At 42.0% G+C, this 26,754-nt stretch overlaps 3 protein-coding genes across 7 annotated transcripts; 2 read left to right on the plus strand and 1 right to left on the minus strand.

Moving 5' to 3' along the window:
- Positions 1 to 26,657, plus strand: LOC143348503 (uncharacterized). Of its 4 annotated transcripts, none has more exons than XM_076778770.1 (22): positions 1 to 111; positions 2,221 to 2,795; positions 3,339 to 3,449; positions 3,987 to 4,075; positions 4,582 to 4,674; positions 4,917 to 5,020; positions 19,383 to 19,447; positions 19,556 to 19,715; positions 20,243 to 20,379; positions 20,533 to 20,740; positions 20,899 to 21,060; positions 21,144 to 21,425; positions 21,910 to 22,158; positions 22,219 to 22,394; positions 22,537 to 22,686; positions 22,762 to 23,044; positions 23,174 to 23,383; positions 23,508 to 23,658; positions 23,733 to 23,955; positions 24,024 to 24,153; positions 24,236 to 24,356; positions 24,745 to 26,657. In XM_076778770.1, exons 2-22 carry the CDS (start codon positions 2,236 to 2,238, stop codon positions 25,470 to 25,472), a joined length of 4,392 nt encoding a protein of 1,463 aa, XP_076634885.1. In that variant the 5' UTR covers positions 1 to 111; positions 2,221 to 2,235; the 3' UTR covers positions 25,473 to 26,657. The 4 variants fall into 4 exon arrangements, with proteins under 4 accessions (XP_076634885.1, XP_076634886.1, XP_076634884.1 ...); XM_076778771.1 differs by having other exon boundaries at positions 48 to 608; XM_076778769.1 differs by having other exon boundaries at positions 48 to 598.
- Positions 6,041 to 17,578, minus strand: LOC143348516 (electron transfer flavoprotein beta subunit lysine methyltransferase-like). 2 transcript variants are annotated; one of them, XM_076778801.1, is made up of 3 exons: positions 17,369 to 17,578; positions 13,732 to 14,221; positions 6,041 to 7,047 (listed from the first exon to the last, which is right to left on the minus strand). In XM_076778801.1, the coding sequence occupies exons 2-3, from the start codon at positions 14,210 to 14,212 to the stop codon at positions 6,710 to 6,712; spliced, it is 819 nt and encodes a 272-aa protein (XP_076634916.1). In that variant the 5' UTR covers positions 14,213 to 14,221; positions 17,369 to 17,578; the 3' UTR covers positions 6,041 to 6,709. The 2 variants fall into 2 exon arrangements, with proteins under 2 accessions (XP_076634916.1, XP_076634917.1); XM_076778802.1 differs by lacking the exon at positions 17,369 to 17,578 and adding an exon at positions 14,913 to 14,986.
- Positions 16,875 to 19,272, plus strand: LOC143348517 (uncharacterized). Its single transcript, XM_076778803.1, has 2 exons — positions 16,875 to 17,425; positions 18,487 to 19,272. Exons 1-2 carry the CDS (start codon positions 17,373 to 17,375, stop codon positions 18,812 to 18,814), a joined length of 381 nt encoding a protein of 126 aa, XP_076634918.1. The 5' UTR covers positions 16,875 to 17,372; the 3' UTR covers positions 18,815 to 19,272.
- Positions 26,658 to 26,754: the final 97 nt, after the last annotated feature.

Raw genomic sequence — 26,754 nt, forward strand, 5'->3', positions numbered from 1 at the left:
CTTCCCGGTGATGAGAGCGTCTGTGTGAGAGCGAAGGGTGGCACTGAGGGTGCGCGCGGAGAGATCAGCCGTGCGGAAAAGGCTAACGCCCAGCTGCTCAGCAGATCGCGGGTTCGTACGTTCGCGATATCGCTCCCCGAGTGCTAGATCCGATTTTTAATCGTCCCCAGACAACAGGGGACCGAGATCGATCGTCATTTCTCGTTCCGTCTTCTCGCGTGCCGATTGTCGCCTCGACTGGCTACGCTCGAATGAACCATTTCTCACCCCGCACGCATCGTTCCACGTAGACCGCCAGCATCGATATAATACGCGATACCATGACTTTACACCCCTCCAAATCCACGGTTCCTCGATATATGTTTCATTCACGAGCGAGATCGTCCCCCCCGGGTGCTGTTTCTGTGCGGGAACGAAGTGTGACCGTCTAACGATACGAAACCTGTGCTCCGGACAGTGTTGAAGGGAACGCCGACGCTCGTTTCGGATCGTTCTCGATGCAAGGGGTTATCTCAATCGCTCGATTAGGACGACCGATGGCTCGCTCGATCGACACTTTGACAACCGCCTCTTCTAACCAATGCTGAATCCTGACTATGTAAGATACGGTACCTAGATGCTCGCAAATCTTTTTACGAATCGTATAAGTAATTCAAATTTAAGAAGGCCGAGAACAAACAAATATTTATTTTATTATATCCCTGAAACGGTTGGGGTTACAGCATAGAACGATGCAGAAAGTGAACGTAATTGTATTCGTTTATAAAGTGTACTATTATACGTTAGAATGTTTGTAAACATGAGCCTATGTCTAATGTCGATCAGTGTAAGATTAACTTTATCATTAATGATTCCACCATTGATGTGCACCATTTGCGAGTAGCGAAAGTGTAGATACGTTTATTTTGTTTATTAAATCTAATCGAAATGTTCGTGGTGCTGAAAAAAATATTTAGACTGCAACAGAAGGCCACTTGACTGTTTGTTGTGGTGCGAGTATCTCTGTAATGTACCAAAGTAATTTAGTAAACTTTCAAACGGTATAATTCTTGGACTACATATGTATTAGGTTAAGGACAGAAGTATCTTAACTACTTTTTAGTTGCAGTAATGCAAACAAATGCGTGAAATTAATATCAAAACATGCTTTATCGTAAACCGACAAAATGTAGTCGTTTCCGAGTGACAAAGGAGTTGCGAACGGTCAAAGACCTCGAACGAACTCTATTGTTCGTTAACGGTGTAACAATGCAATCGTCATTTTATTTCTCGTTCCTCTGTGTCCGTTTGCGGTCGATGACAAAACTGAAATTTATGGACGGCTCTAAGTGGAACGGCATCGAATCGAACATTATTGTTTATTGGCAACGTTTCAAGACCGGGAACGGAGAACAAAGTTAACAGATGCGACGACTCGAAACGTCAAGCGTCTCTCGAGCTCTTTGCACCGCGTCATTAATAATTTATCAACGATAAAGCACGCTAAAATGTTTCGTGGGACGTTGATGATTCCGTAGGGCGTAGATGAACGAATTATTAAGAACCGAAATTCCAATAACGTTTGCAATACGTTTAACACAAGAATCTACGATGTAACCAAGAAAGGGATAATTTAAGATCGAAACGTTAAAGCGTTTACAATTGAGTAGTTATGTATACGAATATTCTTATTCTGAAATGCACCAGTATTTCGATTGGCTAATCCTCACCACTGTGAAAGGGGGCTCTCGGCACGCACGAAGCTTGAAACGCATAGTGTAATCCGATCCGGGATCAAATATCGACGAGACAACGTGTACATAGTACTTAATGTAAACAAAGACGAAGCACATTGTGTTATTATTCCCTATCCTTCGTACGCTGTTCTTTTCTGTCAGCAAGACACAAAGGACGAAAGGCTTGTGCCTTTTCCGGGAATTGAAAGTTAACCTTGCTTTTGTAAATGCGAGACTTTCGACTCCGTCTTTCCCTTAACCCTTTGCACTCGTGTTTGTATTCGTATTTGATCTTTTATTACACGCATATTTAAACAGAAACTAAAAGAAAACATTGCAACAAGAGCCCCTAGAATGAAATACTAATGTAAATGTATGTATAATAATAAAATGTAGGATGGCGACTATATGGCGGCATACAAGTGGACACTGCACTTACGTATACAAAATATAGAGATAAAACTCATATCACCAGATGGTTTAAGTCGTCTGATTCTGTTTTCAGACCTGTTCCTCGAAGATGAGGCCCACGATATGCAGTGGCATTGGCCTTCTTTCCTGCCTCTGGTGCTTCACCGTGTTCGAAAGTTACGCGACGACAGAAATGGCGTGCGGTGATCGTTTGACGGCACCTAGAGGCGTCATCCAGACCCCGAATTTTCCCGGCCCGTTTCCGGTTCCCATCAAGTGCCGTTGGCTGATCGACGTGTCCGACATACCCGCGACGAACAGCTCGATCGTCGTCTATTTGACGCAAGTATACGTTTACAAGGGGCTCAGTTTCACCGAGTACGCGTACTACGAGTCAGAGAGCACGAACTTCGGCGCTACGTTGCTCAAGGAGATCACCGAAGGCAACGTGTTCGAGTACCGATGGTTTCGCACCTTTCGACCGTACCTTGTCGTGGAATTCGAGCTGGACAGACTCGAGGGTAACCACGTACGCGTGCTGAACGATCTGCTGGACGTGTACGGTTTCAACGTCACGTACCAGATGACAGAGGACGAGCCGAATTCGGGCTCCTGTTCCGTTCAGGATTGCTCTTTCACCGGGAACTGCCTCATCTCGGAGGATTATGCGTGAGTTTCGTTCTCGTTGCACAATCGTAGAGTCTTTGGATCCCCGTCGTTTACGTAGCAACGAACAAACGGAGAAAAGTAAAAGCTCATAAAACGATGTAAATTTAATCCCTTCCCGTACCATTTTATGGCGTTTATCTTGTTAAAATAACAATTATTTTGCTCGTGAGAGAGGTCTTGTATTTCTTTGGGTCGTTACATTTTCAATTACAGTGTGCTTCTGAACAGGATACTTAATACTCGTTTAATATTTCTAGGACGTGAAAATAAACAGCCACACCTCTGGAACTCCGAAACAGTTTCGAACATTTCTACGTGAAAGTTGTCTCTCGTTTCGAGATTTCGTTTCGCGGGCGATAAATGGAAGATAAAGTTGAAATGAATTCCGAAAAGGGGTGGTTTCGCGTTGCAACCGCGTGATATGGTATCAATTCATGAATCATTAATGCGCCTCGGGATTTCCGTCGATTTGCTCGGCGTCATCAGTGCTACGTTCACGGCGTTTGTGCAAATAACGAGATCACCCGTTGGTTTTCTTTGCAGGGGTTTCCGGTGCGATTGCTTCGAGGGCTTCAGCGGAAGGAACTGCAACGAGGGACCCTTGTGCTTCAACGATAAACGCGAACCTGTCTGTCAAAATGACGCCACTTGCAGGTACCACCGATTCGGAATTATTCTTCGCTTCTTTTTCCGGATTGTGGTGTTGCGTATACATTTTTTTCGCAGACGGTAATTATATTGTAAAAAAGGAGGAAACCCCTAAAAAGGTCCCTAAAGTAAAATAATTACCAAAATAGTTCTTCCTATAGGCATCCCATAATTTTATTTATCAAATCTACGCTAATTGCCATTGTGGGGTCCATATCGCTTCCCGTACTCGCCGCCAGAGGGACCGTTCCTCTCGCAAGCACTCGACCGACCTTCCGTTTGCATATACATATACGATCCTCGACTGACTTCCAATAGCCCGGCAGGGTCTGCTAGGATGCCTTACCGATGAGTCTGCTAGCCAGTCTCTCCCTATCCTTTTCTTACCATCTAATCCACAGGACCTCCAAACTATTATCGAATATGAAAAAGAGAAGATCGATCGTTGAATAAATGTGCGGACCCTTACGGAGTTCCTTGTTCGCGAAAGAAACCAGCCCGCGAATCGAACGACAAATAACAAACTCGTTTCAACTGTCGCAGGCAAATTGGTGCAGAAGCGATGAACTGTCATTGCCCCGACGGCTACGTTGGATATCACTGCGAAATCCAACTTCTGGACGGAAACGATGGTAACCTTCGCTTTCTACACAAGATGGACTATTTATATACTCCAACTCTTGAATACTCAAGTTACATTACAATAGACAACACTTAATTTTTATTTGTTTAAAAATTTGTTTTTCTTATTATCTAATTTATGTTTCAATATGTTCAAAATAGATGTATACTATTATTATTAATTTATTTATTAAGATTAGCAGCATAAGTTATTTTAAATAAGTTTATCCTTCGAAAATTGATATCTATTTGTTACTGTTGCATTTGATTTTGAATGGGACCAGGACCCACTAACCTCCCCCCTCCGTAATGCGTACCCGACCGTGAACGACAACGGTATTTAGGCGTTCCCAATCGAATGGCCACTCTGTGTAAGAATGTTTGCTCTCCTCTCCAGGTAGAGGATAGAATAATTTCTCGATGAGTCATGATCGCGCTCGCGTGGCGTGCGTGAGTCATTCACGAGAATCGGCGGTCGCGAACGCACGTCGGGGTCAATGCTTTTGCTTGCTCGTAGATTGCGGAACCGAGACTTGCATAATGCAGTGCCCTTACGACGAGGAGGACCGACAACCTTGCGCCTGCAAGAACGGCACCAAAATTTACAACTGTGAGTGCGACGTTTTCGTTTCGTCCATTGAATGTTCCCATTTCTCGTTTTAGTACAACTTAATCAAAGGATCGTATCGCCCTATTGAATTTTTTTTTTTAAATTAAACTTTTATTACGGATCATCTCGCCTTGCCTATTGTAAAGACATTTGCGAATAACGAGTTATAATAACGGGAATCTTTTCCTTAATCATCCACATGGAGATTGACCTTACGTAACCGTTGGAAAAACTGTTTGCAGATCGGTCGAGGTACCAGTGCAGAATGAAGTTATCGAACGTAACGTCTTTGAGGGCCACGTTAGCAGCGCAACACGACTATTTGGGTTCCTATGTGATCAAACAGGTGAGCAAAACAATGCCTACAATGGCGAGGAATATAAACATTATTATTTGTCCAGAGCAAAATTGGTAGCCAACGCGTTAAGAAAACATTCTGTTTAACGTGCCCACGGATTTTTATAAATAAATATACATCTAGCGTCCCGCAAATATGAGTCGCGTAGCAATCATTCGTCGCGTTTCGCAATCTTTGCCGTCTGGCTGCCATAAATTCACACCAGCAGGTTGTTTATGACTGAGCACGCGCTACCGTGTGACTAACGTATACTTACACGTTCCGCCAGGAACTATTTTTTTAATCACGCGACCCGATTGTGCGTATGTTCCGTTGTTAGTAAAAAGTCCTGATGTTCATTTATACAGGGTGTTCGGCCACCCCTCGGAAAAATTTTAATGGGGGATTCTAGAGATCAAAATGAGACTAAAATCAAGAATACCAATTTGTTGATGGAGGTTTCGTTAAAAAGTTATTAACAATTAAATTCAAAAATTTCAAATCGTTCTGAAAAAATTATTTTCTATTGCGGGGGTCAATTACAATCATTTTTGGTGAATAGACATATCCTCGAAATCCTACCCACTTTCTAGAAAAAAATTCGAGAAGGTGTGAAATTTTTCGACAGGAAAAAAAAATTTCAAATCGTTTTGGAAAAAATATTGTTAGCTGTGGGGGTCAATTACAATCATTTTTGGTGAATAGACATACCCCCGAAATTTTGCGCATTTTCGAGAAAAAAATTCAGTACGGGCGGAACTTTAAACGTTAATAACTTTTTAACGAAGCCTCCAACAACAAATTGGTATTCTTGATTTTCGTCTTATTTTGGCCTCTAGAATCCCCTATTAATATTTTTCCCAGGGGTGGCCGAACACCCTGTGTAATTCGATAAAATATTTTCGCGAGAAATCAACGAAGCCATTGATTTTTACTTAATTTCTTATTATTCTCTCGATAATTTCCAAAAAAAGCTTCGTATCGATAATCCAACGTTTCCTTAGAAATGTTATCTTATCGATGTCTATACACATCGTGAAAGATGACATGTTAAATTACCAAGAAACCTAACAAATGGATGAATCAGTGGTTTACAATTAATACTTAGGTTGATTGCCACATTATCCGTAATCATGCGACAATCATATTTTACTATATTACCAATTATATAAGTCCGTATTTTTGTTACAAGCACGGCTTGAAAAAGTTCCAAACATTCTAATCATTACATAAATGTTCTGAACGGAAATGTTACGAAGAGTTATTCGTAGACTATTACATTATTATTATACATTGCAACAAAACAATTGCAAAGTGAACGGTAAGAAAACTCGAAAATATCAGGAATCGATATTTTCTACGAACCCATATAATATTTAAAGAATTTTCCTTCGAAACGTGTACAACCAAAGTTCCATAAGAAAATCATTAAAATGAACCTAACCTAGATCCATTAAGCACCTATAGCTAACAGGTGGTTTGACAATAAGGAAAAACCCATTCTTGGCGTGTACCTAACAATATCGCGTGATAGACTAGAGAAGAACCTTAAGAAAATTACTATATTTGTTACATGCACTATATACGTAGGTTAGTATGACCAAATGAAATCGATCAAATTATGAATATTAAATATTGGCATGCAAACATTAAATTATTAAACCAGGGGGCCCCTCGTGTACACATTTATGGTGTTCGTTACCCAGAGAATTCCCAGATGTCGCACGTATCGTAACCGTAGTTCTCTTTTCGGACGTTCTCTGGCATCGAATACCGTCTCAGTGGTCTCAATCGTTTCTTTAGATCGTTTGTCAAACCGTGTCTTCCTGGATCGGCCAAATAAATTCGAGTTCCATTTTTGCGTGCCCGTTCGAGCCACGGAGTCAGAATGTCGGCGATCTCTTCGTCGTATAGCATGTCACCGATGAAAATAACATTGGTCAGCTTTTCGGGCGGTCGATGCAACAGATTTTCTTGCGAGATCTGCACGTCCACGTGATTCAACGCCGCATTCATTGCGATAGCTGTGCACGCGACTGAAAACACATGCGAAAAAGCTGGCATCTTTATTGTAAACCTTTAGGAAGATACGGTATGGTATATACTACTTGCATTATTCAAAGATTAAAGAAATTAACTTCTCTATTCTCCAACTACAAACTTCCTATTCATAGAGAACAATCGTATTAGACAATATCAATCTTAATCGTCCATTATTCCATCCTTGAAATCTCTAGAGCGAAAAACAATATTTTCCTATCGCTTAATTGAACCAATCGGTTAATTGCTTTTAAAAACCGACAGTGTTGTCGGCGCCATAACCAAACCGAATCGGTTCTTAACCAGTTACTCGGATATTCGTTTACTCGATAAAACCAGTTAGGTCGGGACCGTCGTTACAAACAATAACGCTGATTTTGTAACGACAGTGTTTTATGTTTTGGATTAACGAACGGACGCCAACGTACGGTTACGTACGTCATTTTGTCGCCGCGTAATCGAACAACGACATTACATAATGTATCGTGGCCGCCGATTAAGTTTCCATCGATGCGTCGATGTATCGTCGAGTCGAGGAAATTCATGTTATTAATCATGCCACGATTATCGGTTTCCATGATTAGATTTAAAACGATCGTTTCTCAAATACAGGGAATACACGCGTATCTCGCGACATGGAAGTTCGCGCGAGCGGATAAGATAATGTTTGGAAAAAAAATTACGCGATATATGTATATCGAGTGAAGTTTCGAGCCACGCTCTCACGCGGTCAACGCGTTGAAAAGAACACGATTCGGACACCTCTTCCGTGCACACTATCTTTTAACACTTTTTATCCCAATAATTCCATATGGCGTCATCAATTTCCAGCTTCGTATTTTCGCTTATAAATTTTCCAACGATTCCATTTGACATCGTTAACGTTTTTAGATACGGTAAACAGCGACATTTGGCGATCCAAGTAACCTCTGTTTATTTTATAAATTTTGCGCTCCAACCTAATTATGTAAATGGTGCTAATAATGCAAAAAGGTAATCTGCAAATGGAATTAATTTTAATTTCTTGCAGGTTATCTTTAATTTTTGGCAAATCGAATTTATTCAGGGAATAAAAAATATTAATACATATATTCATTTGATAAAAATGTATACATGTACTTATTTAAATAATATAAAATCGCAACAATAATTTTGTATTTCCGTGTGTATGGGGCAACAACAATTTTGCATACACTATTGAATAGCAACACGTAAGCAACTCATTCCTTTGCCTGTGATGCAATAAAAAATTCATTGTTTAACGATGTCAAGTTGATCAAATAGAATTGAACCCAGTGAGAGAAAACAAAGAACATATGTTGTATATACGTATATGCTTAACAAAAGGTTACAGATAACGGCAAATATAACATAAATTATGATAAAACAAATGAAATTATAGCTGGAAATTCTTTACCTGTCAAAAGTGATAAATTATCGAAACAAATTATCTTGAAGTTGACCGAAGATAATTAGATCCATTTAAATACGAGGATAAGAGTCAACAAAACGTATGAGACAACAGACATAGTGGATCTGATTAGAACTATCACGTGACGTGAAACAGGAAGTATCGTGACATTTGTAAAACCATCTTTTTCGCTATCCCAATGTAGTTTGGTTTCTTTCCTTATACATGTTTTCCATTTATTTTTAAGGCACAAAATACGGAAGTTTATATAAAATAATAAATTGCAACAGAATAAAGAACGTCAAAAAAGATAAAGTCCGTTATCGATGAAGGACGGAATTAGGAACAGTCGGCGATTACGTAACATCGATCTTCCAACAGATCGTGCTCGAGAGCGGTGGGGAACGATGTAACTCGGTGAAAGTGAACTTGAAAAGGCCACGTGAAGTACAGTGTTACTAGGTCATTCTCTACTAGCCGTGTTCCCCGTGTCGTCGAGGAATTTCGTCTCGAGTCCTTGACTCGATTTAGCTTGCGCGCACGAATCGCTACAAGCTCGTTCGGTACTCACGAGCCATATAGACGAACGTATCCAAAGCAATCCAAAACGAGAAAATAACGTATTGATGTCGTTGCAAGTGCATCGATGCACTTACGTAAAAATTCGTAACGTAGGATAATAGTGTTCGTGTAATAATTGGGCAAAAGGACGCGTACAAGGGAAACAAAAAGAAACACGTGATTGGTCCACGAGTATTAAATTCTATCTAACAATGAATAATATGTATTCTCGTGTATTTCGTTCGCGAACGATCAGATCGTATCCAGTCGTAAATGGTATTGCAGTTGTAGGATCGTTAATGGAGGTTGGATTAACTACGATGTAATGTCACTGCGTTAGCGGACATTGCAACGTGAGATCGATTTGGAATGCAGCGAGCACAGTGTACCCAGAAACGGGCAACCTTTCACTGACGCACGAGCACCTGGTCCCTTCTGGCTCGTGTGTCTGTGAAACGGGGAAAACCAAGCTCGTCTGACCCACATTCTCCACTTTCTTCGAACTATTCACGCTGCAATCGCCGACATCGGATACTGCTATGAGAGGGAACGTTTCGCGCTGCGCAAACCATTAGGTTCTATAAACTAAATTTCACCACTATTACTCTGTTATTTTTTAAGCAGTTTGCAATCGAATAACACGCTATATGTGAATATTAACCCTTAGAGTACGACGTCTGGTACCAATCCACAAGCTTTTGTTAGCCGTCGACGTGATACAGAATTATGAATTAAATTTTAGAGAAACCTGATAACGTCTTCTACTATGTTTCTCGTTAATTCCATTTACGTTTCTCGTGTACTAATCGATAAGAAACAAAGCACTATCAGACACACGTATTGTCGACAACGGTACGTGGAATTCCTTGGAATACCTATCAATGAAAATACCGATTAAGGGGGTCACGCCATGTTGATGACGATGAAACAGAGGTTATCTTTATAAATTGTTTAAAAATGAATTTTTTACCATGTATGTATAAAACAAAACTTCGAATGTACAATTTTTATTTTACGTTTCAGCTCATGACTTTCGAGTTTTTTTTTAAGAATATTAAATGAAAATGAAGTAACTTAAAGTATTGCTGCGCATAAAGTAAAACCCAATATTCGAAGATCAAGCTGTGTGAAACAGAATTTGTTCGCGGTAAAATACTTTAATAAAATTAGAAAAGCTTATAGAATTACTAGTAAAGAATTACGAGTATTCTACTTGATGACACGGTTAGAAACACGCGTTGCCACGGTACGTGGAATTCCTTTAAATTCCTATCAATGAGAATGGAGATTAAGGGTTTACGTTATGTTGATGACGACGAAACAGAGGGTATCTCTACGAATTATTTTTAACCATACTATACACCCGATTGAAATGAATCTTTTACTCGGAATAAAACATAATAAAATTCCAAATTTGCAAAAAATATGTCTTATAGTTAAGCTAGTATTACTGGTATATCAAGTATATCAATACAGATTATTACTTGAGGCTTAATTTTTCTGTTATTACTATGATTTGTTTCGATGGGATCCGTTTTGTGTTATTTTGATGAGTTCGTACTATTGTTTTACGAATAAAATATTGTCGATTTCATCTCTGTAAAGATGACGTAACCCATTAAAAATTCATGTTCGTGGCATTTCTCACGAATGGCTCTGTAACGTCCTTTCGGTTATGCGCGTGACTATAATACCCGGTCAGTTACGAGTTTCACCTGTTATCGTGTCTCTGTTCCGCTAGAGCTATTTATAGCGTCTCTGAATACACCCGACAATTATATTTAGAAGCTACCTTTGTTGCCATCGATGCCAACAAAAATGAGACCCTTAACTGTTATTATTATTTTTATTACCAATATTATACACCTTTAATTACCTACTTTTCAAGGACTAATAAATACGAGAAGAATTAAACTATTCGACGCATAAGTGGGGAGGTACGAAAATATCGACGCTTGTTTATAAATTTTTTTGCCCAAACGCTATTAATAATAAAAATTTCACAAATTTGGCCTGATAGCCAACCCGTTAAACATACGTATTAATTAGCAGAATAAATACATAGCAGAAGCAGCGATGAAAACAGTGTACTATATGACAATACTAATAGCTAGGCACTAGAAGTAAGAACATGATTGTTCGAACGTATGAAAATCGAGGATTACTGGCATTGATCATGACCTGCTGACAGTGAGTACGATCTGTTATGCATGAACGTAATTGCAATGCCAGGTGTGACGACAACGACTTGGAATTTGGCAATCAAACGATCAAAAGTGTCGAAAGCTTTAGAGAAGTCAACAACGTGACAATCGTAAGACGTCTCGTGTCATTGACTTGTGGTATCATATCAAGTATGTGCGAACGGGAATTGATACGTGTCGATGATAAAATGAAATGGAACTTAAAAAAATGTAAATAATTAGTATGCGACTCCGGGATCGCGTGGTTTGTATTTGTAAAATGAGAATATATGTATAAGGGAAGAGGTAGCTACGCGCGATAAGAGATTATGAGTATAAAGGGACACGGTAACACGTGACCAAATAAATTGGTTGCTCGGAAAGTCCGCGAATTTTTCCACGCGTGACGTAAACTACGCTTAGGAGTTTTTCCTTTTCGTACTGGTGCAGTGGTATTCCCAGTGGGCTGTGAGGCTCAGACTCGTTTTATCGGGCTCAGACACGACCAGTTCTTCCCCGTTGCAATCGCGACCCCCCCTCGCCCTCCTCAGCCGTGCAACAATCTCCGAGAAGTTCCGCGACACCTTTATCACAAGAAGATGGCACGCGTCGTCACGCGTTTTGCAACTGCGTCGCTGAACCGAATGTCTAGCTTCATTGCCAACAATCCCAAGCCATGCATAACACTGTATAACGAATTAAAATCGGGTTCCTGTTCGTTTCGAACTTGAAAAATAATATTAAATGAATTTTGTCGAAACAATTTAAACAAAAAGGCTGGTTTCCTAATATTTATCTACGCGGATAAAATTTTATTCGAGAGTCACGAATAAACGTTTACGCGGACAAAGCGTTATTCGTTATCTAGATAGAAACGTGGGTCCAATTTTGACGATAATTGCGTTGCACTGTGACCGAAGACGCAAAACACAATAGCCTGGGATTTCTCGTCGCGTGAACTGTCGTGGACATGAATAATGGAGCGATTTTTATGACGCGAACGAACGCTGCGTCCCTCTGAAATCAGTTTCCGTACTGGGAACATATGTATATTGCTGATTTCCTTTTCAAGGAAAGCTTCTAACAGGGAGCCCCTTTTTCAAGAAGATAGTACTTGCCAGTTGCTGTTTATTAAGTGGCATTTATTATTCTGGTTGAAATATACAGGGGTCTTCGGTCATCCCCTGGAAAAATTTTAATGGGAGATTCTAGAGGCCAAAATAAGACGAAAATCAAGAATATCAATTTCTTGATTGAGGCTTCGTTAAAAAGTTATTAACAAGATTAAATTAAAAAATTTCAAATTGTTCTAAAAAAATTATTTTCTGTTGCGGGGGTCAATTACAATCATTTTTGGTCATTATATATACCCCCGAAATCCTACCCACTTTCCAGAAAAAAATTCGAATAAGTGCTGAAAGTTTTGGGTGAAAAAAAAAACTATCGAATCGTCTTGGAAAAATTATTTTTAGTTGCAGGGATCAATTGCAAGCATTTTCGGTCAACAGACATACCCCCGAAATCCTACTCAGTTTCGAGAAAAAAATTCCTTACCGAAAATATAATTTCTGGCCAGAAATGTCTGCCCGAATTTTCATGCGAATCTTTAAAACGTCATAACTTCTGAACGGATTGGACGATTTTAATGTTTAAAAAAGCAAACTACGCGTATTTTGATAGAGAATATGTACAAATCGCAAAAATATTCGAAAAGTTGGTTCTTGACCCCTCAAAATTAGAAAAACCCCATAAAAATGGTCCAATTTTTAAACAGCCATAACTCCTACAATTGTGAATATATTTCAATGAAACTTTTTTCTGAAGTAGAGCTCATGGGTACCTACAAAAAAGTATTAGACAACTTTTCTGTAGGGTGTCAAATAAAATTATTAGAAATCAAAAACTAATTTTTAAGAAAAATCGACAGGGGGTAGTGCCTAAATTTTTCGACGAAAAAAAAATTTTTCAAATTGTTCTAAAAAAATTATTTTCTGTTGCGGGGGTTAATTACAATAATTTTTGGTCAATAGACATACCCCCGAAATCCTACTCACTTTCGAGAAAAAAATTTGAATAGGTGGGGAAATTTTTCGACGAAATTAAAAAATTTCGAATCGTTCTAAAAAAATTATTTTCAGTTGCAGGGGTCAATTACAATCATTTTTCGTGAATAGACCTACCCCCGAAATCCTACCCACTTTCGAAAAAAAAATTCTTTACCGAAAATCTAATGTGAGATTAGAAATGTTGCTCTGAAAAGTCATCACATCATAACTCTTGAACGGTTTGACGGATTTTATTGATTCAAAATTCAAACAATGCGTGTTAATGGAATTCTAGAGCCCTAGGAAAATCTTTTGTCACAGTCTTATTTCGTCCTCTAGAATCTCCCATTAAAATTTTTCCCACGGGTGGTCGTACACTCTGTATTTTAACACAAAATCTATCGTAAAAATTGGGTACGGAATACTCCGCGCTGTTTATAGTAATGATTTTGCGAATTATGGATGGAATATCGTGCAAACCTTTATCGATATCGTTCGCAATGACCTTCCTTGCCCCGACGAGTTTTGCAGCAATTGCAGCGGCTCCGCAGCCAGCCCCAACATCCAAAACCTCGCTTTCGCTGTTCCGCGAATACGAGAAAAGTCTGTCTCGTTCATCCAATATGAATCTCGCGATTGCCTGTCCGCCCGGCCAATAGATCGACCAGAAGGGATCGGTGAAGACGGTTCTTCTCATCTCGTTACTCTCGAAAACGTCTGGAAACGGTGCGTGATACAACGGACAGTTGGGCGTCAGGAGGAACAGCTTAATTTCCGGCGTCATATGGTTCCTTGTGATCTCGGTATCGTTCAGAATCGCTTGGACCATCTGCGGGTTGCGTCGTATGACTTCATGAATGGCTTTGTCGCGCGATTGGCCCGTCACGATCCTCCACGCCTCCGTCGTGACGCCATTTACGAAGTATCTTCGTAAACGTGACGCTCCTCTTCTCGCGATCATCCCGCAAACCTAAACAAAAGAATTCCGTAAGGAAACCGGTTCGAGGAACGAATCTAAATATAAAACCGGACCGAAATACGAGGCTCGTTTGATAAATACAGGGACAGACGCTCTGGTTCGGATAACATTAACACACTGCCAGATCACATTCCCACAGTTGGGCACTAGATAAAAAAGGGGAAACGCAAAAATTGGACCCGCCAAATAATAAATATTTCCAAAACAAACTCGTACACGATCGTATCGTTTAATTTGATGTATTCTCAAACAATGAACCGTTATCAGCCGGGGATATCGTCGATCAAATTCTATTAATAATCGAATATTGTTAATAACGTTGAGCCTGGCTGTGATCAGACACGAATTTAAGTAGGTACTTAATACAAATCTTGGAATATCGTTTCAATCTAACAGATATCACAAAACTTTTCCGTGGTTTCTCGTACTTCCCAGACATCCCGTGTGTTTATCTTCGAACGGATTATAACCTAACCTCACATTTTTTGCGATCTCTTTCTAAAAAAACGTTACATTTTACGATGATCAGCGTGCCTTTTGGGCAGCAATACAGTCACGTTTATTATGCATGTTGTAATCCTCCATCAATGTGTAAATTCTTGCAACGTGAAAAACCGACTTTCGATAAATAGCCAGATAACGAGTTACCTTCCCGGAACGATATCACTATTCGCAATCTTACCAATAAATAAATACGAATTCCAATCTTTCCCTTTCGTTCGCGATAAGATTATTTTGTTATCCGCGACATCTTTGTATATACGTGAGCCCCCGCGACTTTTTAGGCGCCAAACGTTTCGATTACGGCGAATTGCGCCATGGACTGGGTCCGTTTCGTTGCGAACTACTAAAAGTCCAAACCTAACCTTTCGATTACAATTATCGACGATCTAGATTATTTGTGGCCAGAAAATTTGGGCGAACATATACGATGGACGATTATTACTTGTAACGTTTTAATAAGATTTCGACCAACGTTTGGAGCATCGACTTCGCGACGAACGATGCGGCGTCGCCTCGGATATTTTTAGATCGCCCATTACCGAGAATCGTTCCGTTTTGCGGAACGATTTCGAGGCTGCGCGGCAGACTCCGGTTTCTTCTTGCTTAAGAACACCGGGGATTCCCGATTATGCGTGCCTGCGAAACCGTCGCCCTAAGGTGGCTGACCGGATCGAGTCTCGCGTTTCACGCTCGTCGCTGTGCAACGGCCATCATTCGATCCGGACATATTGAACACGTGCCCCGACATACAGTGAAGAGCATAACTGTAACGTTATAAAAAAATATAGAATTCTAAGATAAAGAATATTCGTTCAGTTAAACTGAAATTTATACGCGTTTTGGGCAAAGAAAAATAATTTCTAGCAACTTGATATCCCACGTTTACAATTATTACGTTCGAAAAGTGTTAAGCGTACTCGAACCCCGATGGGCATTCACGGTAGGCGACGCACCGATTGGCCGTGTATTTAAAAGCGTCCAGCGAAATGGTTAAAGATATTTGAGGTTTTCCCGGACTATGCATGAAACGTTACGAACGCCAATTACGCAACGAATTAACTTTCCAGCTTGGAGTGAAAATAGAATCGTTATGGACGCGGCTCCTGTTACGCGCGACCGATTTAATTATAACTAACGCTTCGTCCTTTACGGAATACACATGTCGCTTTAAAAAAATGGGCCGAAGAGAGGGGGCGGACAGTATCTGCGGGATGGGTACGAGGAGAGAGAAAGAGAGAGAGAATAATAGCTGGTTCGAAGCAGATACGAAATATCGACTTTTCATAATTCCCCTAACAAACTGTGCTTCCCAGGTAGATTTCCACCTGGTTTGTCACCGCGAACCTGTTCAATTGCAAGGCTGATGAAACCAAAGAGACGAGACGTCGGTGTTTGCATCATGGTTCGGTACACACTCCCTATATCTGACTCGGGCACGTGCTATCGATCGAACTTGGCACGACAGGAGCTTCCCTGTTTGGTAAAATGGATACGTATGTACCCGTTGTTGACCGAACGAAACTCGTTTAGGCCTATCGATTTCGTTGTTTATGCGTAGTAAAACGGGCCCTGCGTATAGGATGTCCCTTACGTTACGAACAGACCGCGATCAAACATCGGGGAGGTCGTAATTCCGTTCGGATAAAAAAGTAGTTCCACCTGTGCAGAAACGCCGTCTCATTCGAGTTTATCTTACTCGTTCTGATTCTCTCTTTTTACCTCTTGAAAGATGTTTCGCAACGGGTCGAAATGACGATGCAGGAAAACCGTGTCCCTGACCCGGACACTATTTTCCCTCGATTCCTTCTAAGGCATCCCCTCTCCCCCCTCCCCCGCAGACGCGTCTCGATTTGTCTCCCTCGTTGATTGGTACGAGGAATACATTACGATGCACGATCGTCCTGCGTTTTACCGAGAATTCTTCAGTTCGACTTAAACATTTCATTCCCTTAAATCTGAGGCTCAATATAGAAGCGCGACGTACTCCGAAAAAACTCGTTTCGAGAAATTTATTTTCTGTTTCTAAGGTGGATTTTGCCCCGAATAGTTCGAAGGTCGGAGTCCAAAAGGATACGCCACGACTTTTTCTACTGATCGAGAAGTTTGCTTGTTAATACGAATTACTGCGAAGCTTTCGTCCTTCGTGTTATACATCGTTTCTCGGTAAAGCTTTCGCGGTTGGATCGTCGATAAAAAGCACCGTTGTGTGTACACAGTGGCTCGCTACAGTTTATCTGGAATACCCGCGGATGTATAGAACGCCAGGCGTTGGCGGGGGGAGGCGGGAGGAGGCCATATAACAGCGACGCGTGCCGGCTGTCGAGGTCACTCGTTGCTCGAGCATCGTCGGAGTAACTGCGATTCACGTGGAAGCTTGCGACACTTTGTGAAAATCTTTAGTTGTTGCGTAAGCCTGTATCGAGAGAGTAATTCGTGTAATCGAAGTAAACCCGATTATCGACGCATAAAAAGAGAAGAAGGTTCAGTGAATCAGTGGATCGCCGATAGAACGTGTGCACGTTTCTTTCGTGATAAACTGGCAATCAGAGCCGAGAAAATTCCCACGTTCAGTGAAGTGTGCAAACGAGGTGCGACCGGGAGCAGTTCTAGGAACGAGCAGGAACAGATACTCACGGAAATGACGCGTTGCCAGAGCCTGCAGTCCTATGCGTCCGCCACAATGAATGACAAGTAAGAAATATTCTCCATTCGCGTATCGCGTTTAACTGACACGTGACGCGGACTCGCTTTCACGAAGTTCGACCGTGTTATGTCGTCGTACAGTGTGACGAGCAATGGAAAACGATAAAGAAGATTCGAATCTTTTACAAATTCTTCTATCTTAACTCCTTCGTAGACAGTGTTGCCACATTTTTCTGTCTACGGATGTCCTCGACATTTATTCAAATCGATAACGCGAAGAATAGAAATACATTCGATAATTCAATGGTGTACTTATAGAATTTTTAACGACAGTAGCATTGTTTGAAATTTTACAAATATTTGGGTTTTTTTTATTCTAAATGATTCTGCAATACGTTTGTAAGTTATAAGTGCCGGTCACCGGTGATCGCCATTTGCGTTCTCGGATTGTTACGAAATTGTTTATATATTTTAAAGTTACGCTAATCGAATAAGAAAACTTTTAAAACAAGAGTTACTTAATAATGAAATTGCTATAGTAAAAGTTGGCATGAAATTTGTTATTATAGATATGTACTATTTTATGCATTCTTAAATACTCTTTAAAATGTATTAGGAATCGAATGTCGAAAATTGATTTAAATTCCCATATATGCGGCACACTGTGCGGCCCCGTGATCATTATCGATAACATTTGCGTGACGATTGCTCGATCCACGTGTTATTATCTTGAACTCTCGTATATACCTCCGGGGATTTCCATTAGTTCAAGATATTAATTAAGAGACAGGCAACATTTTAATCGTATAAAAGATATGGAATACAAAGATCGCGTGATTTTACTTTGGTTGCAAAATAGCCTTATTTGCTAAATCTCGTCTCGTCGGTCTGTTTTGTATATTGTTTAAAAAGAAAATAAATATAAAAGTATACTAAGCAGGATGAAAAAGTTTATCGAACAAATAACTCATTAAAAGTTATTTATCTTGGATTGATCGTTCGAGATGTTTATCTAGAGAAGAATTTTGCCCGTCTCGCGTTGACGTTCGATATCGAGTCTATCTCTGTTGTAAAAGAGTTCTCGAGGACTGATTTGGATTGGTTTTCAGTGGGACGCTGTCGTGGCCCGAACAGAAGAAGCCCAGATGCCCCAGGGGCACGATAACTTGCGGCATGCTGCCAACACTACGCGCCTTGGCGTCCAAGGAATGCGACAACAGCCAGGGCACCATCTGCCTCGTGCCATTCGACACCGAAATGGATTCTGCCAGTCACCTGCAGATGATCCTGCTGGAGGCGTACTGTCGCGAGACAGGAATCACAGTGTTTCGGGTGTCCAGGGAGAGGATACGGGACCATCTGTGTCCGGGTAGCGGCGATCTATCCTGCGTGCTGATATCAAACGACGATCCATATTTTCTCGATCCGCCCGAGTGAATGCCAAACGCTTCACCTCTTTCGGGAACGAATTTATTTTCGACTGATTGCAGTCGTACGATTATTTCGACCAGGCTCTGATGATGCTACTGGAGGATCGTCGATCGATCGAAGGGGAGAAATTTACGATCTGATTTTTCCGTTCGCAAGTTCCACGAACTGACGGATCGTCGGAGAGCAGCACGCGCGACTAGATTTCCGGTCGCGACGGATACATATTTCTAATCGTCGGGAGGATCGTTTAAGGAAATAACCGATACGAACAGAGAGAACGCATTGCCAGGAGAACCACCTGCGATTATTGTATATGCGTTCGACGCGCTCAAGAAACAATTATGATGTAATCGTTAAACTTTGGAAAGAGTGGAGAAAGTTATTTTGTAATCGTTGAATATAGAAGGATATTGTATTATTGTCATTATTTTGTAATAATATATATATACATACGTTAAAGAAAATTAGTAAGTTATTTGTAACCCGAGTCCTCCGATCAATATCCTGAAACATTGTCCATCCCCGTTTTACACGACTAATACGAGTTATTCAAATTGGTCTAACTTGTTTGCAGCTAGCTAAATATTTAAGGAAATGTAATATCTCGTCCGTGGAGGATTTACAAATCTTGATAGCGAAGTGAGTAGGTACATACACTAAACGATAGAGTTTGGTTAACGGAACCTTCAGATACCGCGAGTAGTAGAATGAAAAAGCTAATCGTTGTTCACGCGATTAATTACATAGGACCCCGTCGGAGCTCAATTTCCACTTTTTGGCGAACTCCGAAGACCGGGATAGAATTCGGGAATCCCTCAACAAGTTGGTGCAGCGACGACGACTCAGCGAGATCTCCTTCGAATCGACTCACTTCACATTTCAACAGAAACCTGCCCTCAAATTACAGGTACTCGCGCCCGTCGAGTTTCCGTTTTACGGTTGTATCACGTCGTGGATACACTCGTACACCAAAGTATTTGAACGCTTACGTTTGTAACATTCAACTAATGAAATATGTAGGCGACTTTGATACGGATAAGGGAAGAAAGAAGAGTTTATTGTATACATATATGTTGCAGCACTTTTCGCACTCGTCAGCAGAGGAATACGTTCTCTCACAAATACTCAACCGACCTATTCCTACATACATATACTCTCCTCGATCAACCATTCGATGTCCTTGCGTCTAAACAGGTCCAGGACGAGATGATATATTTTTACATATTCTTTAGAACTTTGTTGTACGTATCTACCATATTACAATTAGCGCTTAGGTTCAACGGAGACAATGAAAAAGGGCACGTACCCGATACATGATAGCAACCGGACGTCAATTTACCATACATATTTCATTGAATATTATAAATGTAAATGCGCTCGAATACTTTTGTGTATCTCGGTTTGATCGCTAACAACGACTAATCGCTCTTTTAGGGCCTCGCCCTCATGAACGAGGAGAAAGTTCATATAGGAGATCGGTTGAGGCTGGGTTGCCAAATTCATGGAAGCGACAGTATAAACTTCACATGGTACAAGGACAATATGCTAGTGAATGTTAGCAAGGCTATGGGGTAAGCAAAAGAGGTCCAAAGTTTTGTATAATGGCAGAGTTGATAGAGATTCCAATTTATAAATGGATGTATGAACGAAACCGTAAAGGCCAACTTTGTGGAATGGTGTCTTGGTCAGTACATATGTCAGTTTAGTTAATTTCCATTGTTTAGACGGATTTCGCACCGACATGTCCCTAACGATGCCACCACAGATCTGTACACGTCGTTTTTGGACATCGAGGGGGCGACCTTGCTCGACGCGGGTCAATACACATGTCAGGTTGTCTATTGGGGCGTGCAACAGTGTAAAAGCATCTACGTCGACGTGAGGGATGAGCCGGACGTAAAAGTCATGCCAATGAGCGCCACCATAGATAAAGTAACGCCGACACGCAGTCCTTTTTGATAGAGCAATCAAAAATCAAACTCGAGTTACGCATAGCTACCAAATAGAATCGATCATTTTCGAATCTACTTTTGCTTTTTATTCTTACAATTACTCTGTTACTATCGCCTCAAGTGTTTTCTCTCTATCAGGGAAGCAGTATACAGTTGACGTGCACGACGCCAAACATGCCCAACATAGGAATAGGATTCAGCTGGACGAAGAACGGAGCTCTGCTGAAACTGGAACTCGGCAGCGAGGTGTGGGAGGATCTCTATCCTTCTGGAAGTATATTGAAGATCACAAACGCGCAGGTAGATGACTCATTGACGGATCGTTTACGAACGGACGCGTTTTACTAAAGTATTCGTACGTCGGTATCGTTCCGCAATTCCAGAAATCCGCGATATACACGTGCAACGTGGCGTACAGCTCCATGTCCGTGCGCGTGGAAATCGTGAACCGAAACACGACACCGATTTGCGCGAGAGACGAATCGTGGGGTTTGAACTGGCCGGACACGGCGCCCGGATCAGAGGCGTTGCTGGAATGCCATCCGCACTTTCGCGGCAAGAAGGTCTCGAGGCTGTGCTCGATGAAAGACGCCACCACGCCTGAATGGCAGACGCCTGACTTCTCTTCCTGCTTCTACAAACCCCTCATCTCGCATTACTACAAGGTGCTCGATCGATCTTTTCGTTCTTAATGTTTCCTGCTAACGTCACACGATACGCCGAACCGGTAAAGCAAGTCAAACGTACACAGCAGGGCTGCATAAACGACGGCCCAGTAGCTTAAGCTTGGTTATCACGTTTATTTCATTTCCTTTTGATATCACAGTTATGGCTACTGAACCTGTTTGATATTGTGCAGTTCTGAAGGGACTTTTGTATTCTTGTTAAATTGTTATGACGTCAACTTCCATACTCGCCACCAGAGGGCTACGCTTGTGTCTCTCTCGCAAGTGCTCCTCGACCAACTAGCCAATGTTCCGTTGTCTAAGGCAGGGCCTGTTAGAAAGCCTTTACTGATGGGTCCACTAGCAGGCTCCGGGACGAAACGCTCCTCTTTGCTTTCCTTACTATCTTTCTCATTACCTTACTAGCAAAGCACCGCCACAATTGTTATATTATTATTCACCGTGTGCGCCCTATTGTTTACAGTTTAGAAGTCTGACGCTAGGCTACCAGAACGTAACTTGTTCCGAGACGATTTTTGCCTTCTGGGAGGTCCTACGATCGCGCGAACTGCCCCTTTACCCCGGCGAGGGTGACCATATTTTGAGACTGTTGGCGACGATCGAACGTTATCAGCACAAATTCGACCCGTTGGACACGCACGTTTCGACAGAGCCTCTGATACGCATTATCAGTCGAATATTAACAGACGAAAGTTCGATTTTGAGTCAGCAAGTAAGAGCCAAGCCCGATAAGTCGTCAGACACGAATGAATCATCTGTTTGTAATTTCCAGAAAGTGGTGCTGCTTCTCCAGATTACGCAACGAAGCTTGACGCAGTGGTCGATACAAACGGCTCAGCCTTACAAGCATCTGTCCCTACCTTCGTTGGTGTTAGACGTTCAGGAGTTGCAACAACACAATGGCGACAGCATCACGCATTCTCTTCAAATCCCCGTAGACGATTCTATGTAATTATTACAACGAAAGAATACAAAGTCATCGGTAAACTTGTATCTTTTCACCAATTTTGATAGGCTCGAGTGTGTTGTAAAGGGTGTTATTTCATGGGAAGTTTGCTAACCTGTTTCTAACTTGGCTGATCGTTCGTAGGTACCCAAGTTGGTACGAGGACAAGGTGACCATACGATTGTGGAAGAAGCGCCACCGCGGAACGAAGTCGAACGGCACCCTCAGTGGGATCGTGATCGTTTACAAAAACTTGTCCAGCTTCCTTCCGACAGCGAACGTGAAGGAACTAGAGTGAGTAATCCAAATAACCGAGAGCTCGAAAGCTTGGTGTCTTCGTTCTTCGATTCAAGCGATTTGGTTTTACAGCGACGGGACGGACCTCGAGTTCCGCGTCAATTCTCGAGTCATCACGGTGGCGGTGCCCGCCTTCAATCTCGACAAGCACAATAAAATATGGGTGGACCTGCACGTGAAGCACGTGCAGAATCAATCCAATTCCTGGAAGGTGTCTTGCGGTCTCATGGACAACACAGGCGCCTGGGACTTGAACAGTTGCATCACCAATGTATTGCCAGGCGATGCTATGACGCATTGCTTGTGCCCTAATACTGGGACTTACGCAGTTTTTCTAACGGCACGCGCGCTCAGAGTAAGTCTGATCAACGAATATCACTCTTTTTGAGTTAGGCCGGCGCATAGGCGACCAATATCTTAGAAACGGTTCCAATATTGCACCTATGTACGCGATAAAGACGTTTAATAACGATATATTGTTTAGGTAATATTAGCAAAGAAGGAACAAACCACGTTCATCGTGATATTCGGTTGCGGTAGCTGCTTGGTGCAGTGTCTGTTGTCCTCTTTGATCCTTGGAACATTCTGGTGGAAGAATCGTAGCTGGCTGAACTTCCTCAAGCTTCAATGCTGCGGTGCTATGGTCGGTGCCATGTCCGTTTTCATGTATGCCGTACACAGTAATCTTCCCGAGGTAATCTGAATCACGTAAAATTATCTGTTAGTGGCCGCCGTGCAGGGCAAGGTGCAGGAGAGATATAAATAAAATGAAATATATCGTATATGGCGTAGCTTTATATCATGTCGTTTGATTTCAGAGTTCGTACGCGATCGTAGCGATAGCGTTGGAGGCGTTCCTGCTCGTTGGTTTGTCCGCGCCGATATCGGAAGCATTGATCATATACGCTGGCCTTACACAAGTCCGACCTAATCAGCACTTTCAACCTACCGTTATTGCGGTCATTACTGGTTTGTACGCGTTAAAAGGAGAATTAAATTTCCCGTTATACGTTCCGTTTATAACAAATTTTGATCCGACTTAGGCGTCCCTATCTTGGCCGTACTGACCACCGAACTCACGCACAAGAGCACCGGCTGGAGACACGAGTCCTGGTGGTTGATCCTAGGAAGCGGCGTCTACAACATATTCGTAACTTGCGCCACCATGATGTTCCTGGTATTCGCGTTGCTGTACCTGGGGATTCTGCACAAGGCTCACGCTCTCGTCGAGGAGAACATCATGAAAAAGGAGGCAATAGAAGCAAGGTAATTCAGACCGGACCGTCTCTACCAGACTTACCAAACCTAAACACTGAGAGTCGTCTTCTTTTCAGATTAAGAATGCTACACCGTACCGCCATCGTCATATGTGGGGTCATCGCAATGGAGGCCTCTTCCATCTTCTACATAAACTCCACTTCCATTGTCTTTCACTACGTGTTTGCTTCTTTCTCATCCGTTTTGGTAAATATGCACCTATCGGTCGCAACTTTTATTTATACTCTTTTATATTTATATTCCTTTATCGTTGATCTTTTGTCAACAGGGATTCGTTATAATAATGGTGTACATCGTGAACGGCGACTTGGCGATCCTGGATTTGATTCTAAGGAAACTAAAATGGAGACAGGACCCGGAGGAGGAGATAACGTCCGAGCCGATCAAAGGTATCACATAAAGGAAAGCTACCGAGTCGAATAGTACGTTGCGAACCAACACTGAATTTTTACAAACGATGCTGCTCCGGGACCTCCCGGCGTTGGCTGTGTCTTTTTGAAGGTTCAATCGGTACTCGAGCGAAACATTTTTAACAAGAAAATGAAATGGAATACAAAATCGATAATTAAAGTTACGAGCTCTTTTTCTTGACTGCTCTGTACGAAGCTGACCTCGGATAAAATCCCTGTCGAAACTATCGAAACATGCTTGCAGAAGGACGCAACTCGCGCCCGGATGCCTCGAGCAGTGTCGATCGTAAGAATTCGGGTCGTGAAAGTCTACGAGTCCGATTTAAGTCGTGTATGCTAAAGATTTGTTTGCATCGTATGTGTACAGTGTGCTCGAAGAACGGCGCAGAAGTAGAGAACGACACGGCACCGCCTCCGTCCTCGTTAGGGATCGGAGAGTCTTATCTGGAGACTCGCGGGATCGCAGCCGGTAGTATAGACATGCGCGAATTCGTGAACGAGTCCTCGTCCTCGTACTCGAAGCCTTCCGTCCCCGTTGCTGGCAGATTCCTGCCAGAGATACGAATCGACCACTCCGACGACATAAACCTCGAGAATTACAGCACCAGCCCGCGCAAGTACCAAGAGACGATGGCGTTCGACAGCATGTACTCCGCGCGCACCACGTCCCACTGCCCCAGAGACTTACCCGAGACTTACGCCGCCAACGAGTGTTGCGGTTTTCGCGAGTTCGGCAAGTACCGCGATCCGCAGGGGCAACAGATATTCGTGCCCCTGAACCCGATACTCGAGAACCCGGCGAAAGTTCTGTGCAACGCGGAAGTCGAGTCGCGTCTGACCGGGATGCCCGACGTCACTCTGGCCGTGAAGAGCGACATCGAGCTGCTCTCCACCGGCGAGATGAACAACAGAGAACACGCGAACGTTATACCGGACATAGCCAACACAACGGAACGAAAGCAACCGGACGGGGAGGAGAAAGCACCCGAGATCGTGATCACGAATTGCGAGGCTACAACCAGCGGTATGCTCGATCGTATTTCCCACGACCTTGACTATCTGTTGAACCGCACGCACTCTACAGACGGTACTTAAGCCTCGTCGACAGTGCCGTTTGTACAATGATTCGGTTAAATAACGTGATCCGTGGAAATGCTTTAAGAAGTTTCGATCGATTTCTTAAAAGATTTCTTATTTTGTTTCTGTGAAACGCTGCTTTAAACTTTAAACAACTCCCGTTTTGGTAAAGGACCTTGTTCGAAATCAACGAGAGTACCCTCTTACTCCAGCTTGACTATTTTGTACGTTTGTACGACTGTCGTCGATTTATGTTTGTCAGGACCACTGCCAGAGTTACCGTAACCTTATTTCTTCGGATATCTAAACATCGATTTCATATACCGTAAGTACACAGCGAATGGATACATTGATACGGGGTTAAAGTATTCCTTGATACAGTCCTGGCCATGGTCCGAGTTCTTATCTGCGTCTGTTTACGTTATTTAGCTTGTTTCGTCGGTCGATACGTATCTGATATCCGAAGAAATTTACGACCTTGCTATATCGCAAAGGCCGCAGTACTGTATATCAGATTGCGTAATAAGACTCGTCTGCACATGTCTCGAGATGTATTATCTCGAAGTGCTTGTTTTTACTGCAATGGTTATACATGTTCCCATTGCGTTAGGCCTGGACGTGCCTCTTCGATAACAGAAAGGAATTTCTGCTGTTAAAGAATGTTGGATTTCAATTTCCGTCTTAGCGTTTCAGAGTTTCCAGAACCGTAAACTTCTACACCTCATGAATGTGCAAAAATCGAAAAATATCTAATGGCGGGGGTGCGTGGAGTGGATTTCATTGATTTTGAATAAGGTCCTCATGCAAATGTAAACACAGAGAGATTCAAATCGACACGTGCATTTAAACAAATAAACGAAACATCGGTAATTTAAAAAAAATGTTATTATTATCGTTATCGTTTATAATGTTGTTCAACGTTATATTTTATCGTGTAACGAAGATCTAGCATTGTAAGAATGTTACATTACGCTTGCGGTGTGTTAAACTAAACGATTTGGAAAATTTACAATTTCTCTTTGTTTACAAACACGTATACGCTCTCTCGTCGGTCTGATTAATTGTTCTAAAACATCGATTATAAGAAGACTCTTTGTAAGGACGTTTTTTCATTACGCTCCATCCGTAAAAGTGTTTTACATCGAAGACATCACGTATTTCTCCCTCTGCTATAAGTCACACAAATAAATTTTTTATAGAACACATCGTTTTCGAAATCGTATTACCCTACTTCCGTAAGGACACGAAGTCCTTGACACACGAAGTCGCACGATGGCGGACATCGAAAACCGATCAGGAA

Source organism: Colletes latitarsis, chromosome 11, assembly GCF_051014445.1.
Source record: "Colletes latitarsis isolate SP2378_abdomen chromosome 11, iyColLati1, whole genome shotgun sequence".
NCBI lineage: Eukaryota > Metazoa > Arthropoda > Insecta > Hymenoptera > Colletidae > Colletes > Colletes latitarsis.

What these genes read in the sequence shown, in the direction of transcription:
- LOC143348503 (XM_076778769.1), top strand. An exon ending in ACTTCTGGACGGAAACGATG is followed by an intron (nt 4,076 to 4,581) that starts GTAACCTTCGCT and finishes GCTTGCTCGTAG; the next exon opens with ATTGCGGAACCGAGACTTGC. An exon ending in TAACGGCACGCGCGCTCAGA is followed by an intron (nt 23,045 to 23,173) that starts GTAAGTCTGATC and finishes TATATTGTTTAG; the next exon opens with GTAATATTAGCAAAGAAGGA.
- LOC143348516 (XM_076778801.1), bottom strand. Translation starts at nt 14,212, where the DNA reads ATGATCGCGAGAAGAGGAGCGTCACGTTTACGAAGATACTTCGTAAAT. An exon ending in TGCGAACGATATCGATAAAG is followed by an intron (nt 7,048 to 13,731) that starts GTTTGCACGATA and finishes ATGTGTTTTCAG; the next exon opens with TCGCGTGCACAGCTATCGCA.
- LOC143348517 (XM_076778803.1), top strand. Translation starts at nt 17,373, where the DNA reads ATGACGCGTTGCCAGAGCCTGCAGTCCTATGCGTCCGCCACAATGAAT. An exon ending in TCCGCCACAATGAATGACAA is followed by an intron (nt 17,426 to 18,486) that starts GTAAGAAATATT and finishes ATTGGTTTTCAG; the next exon opens with TGGGACGCTGTCGTGGCCCG.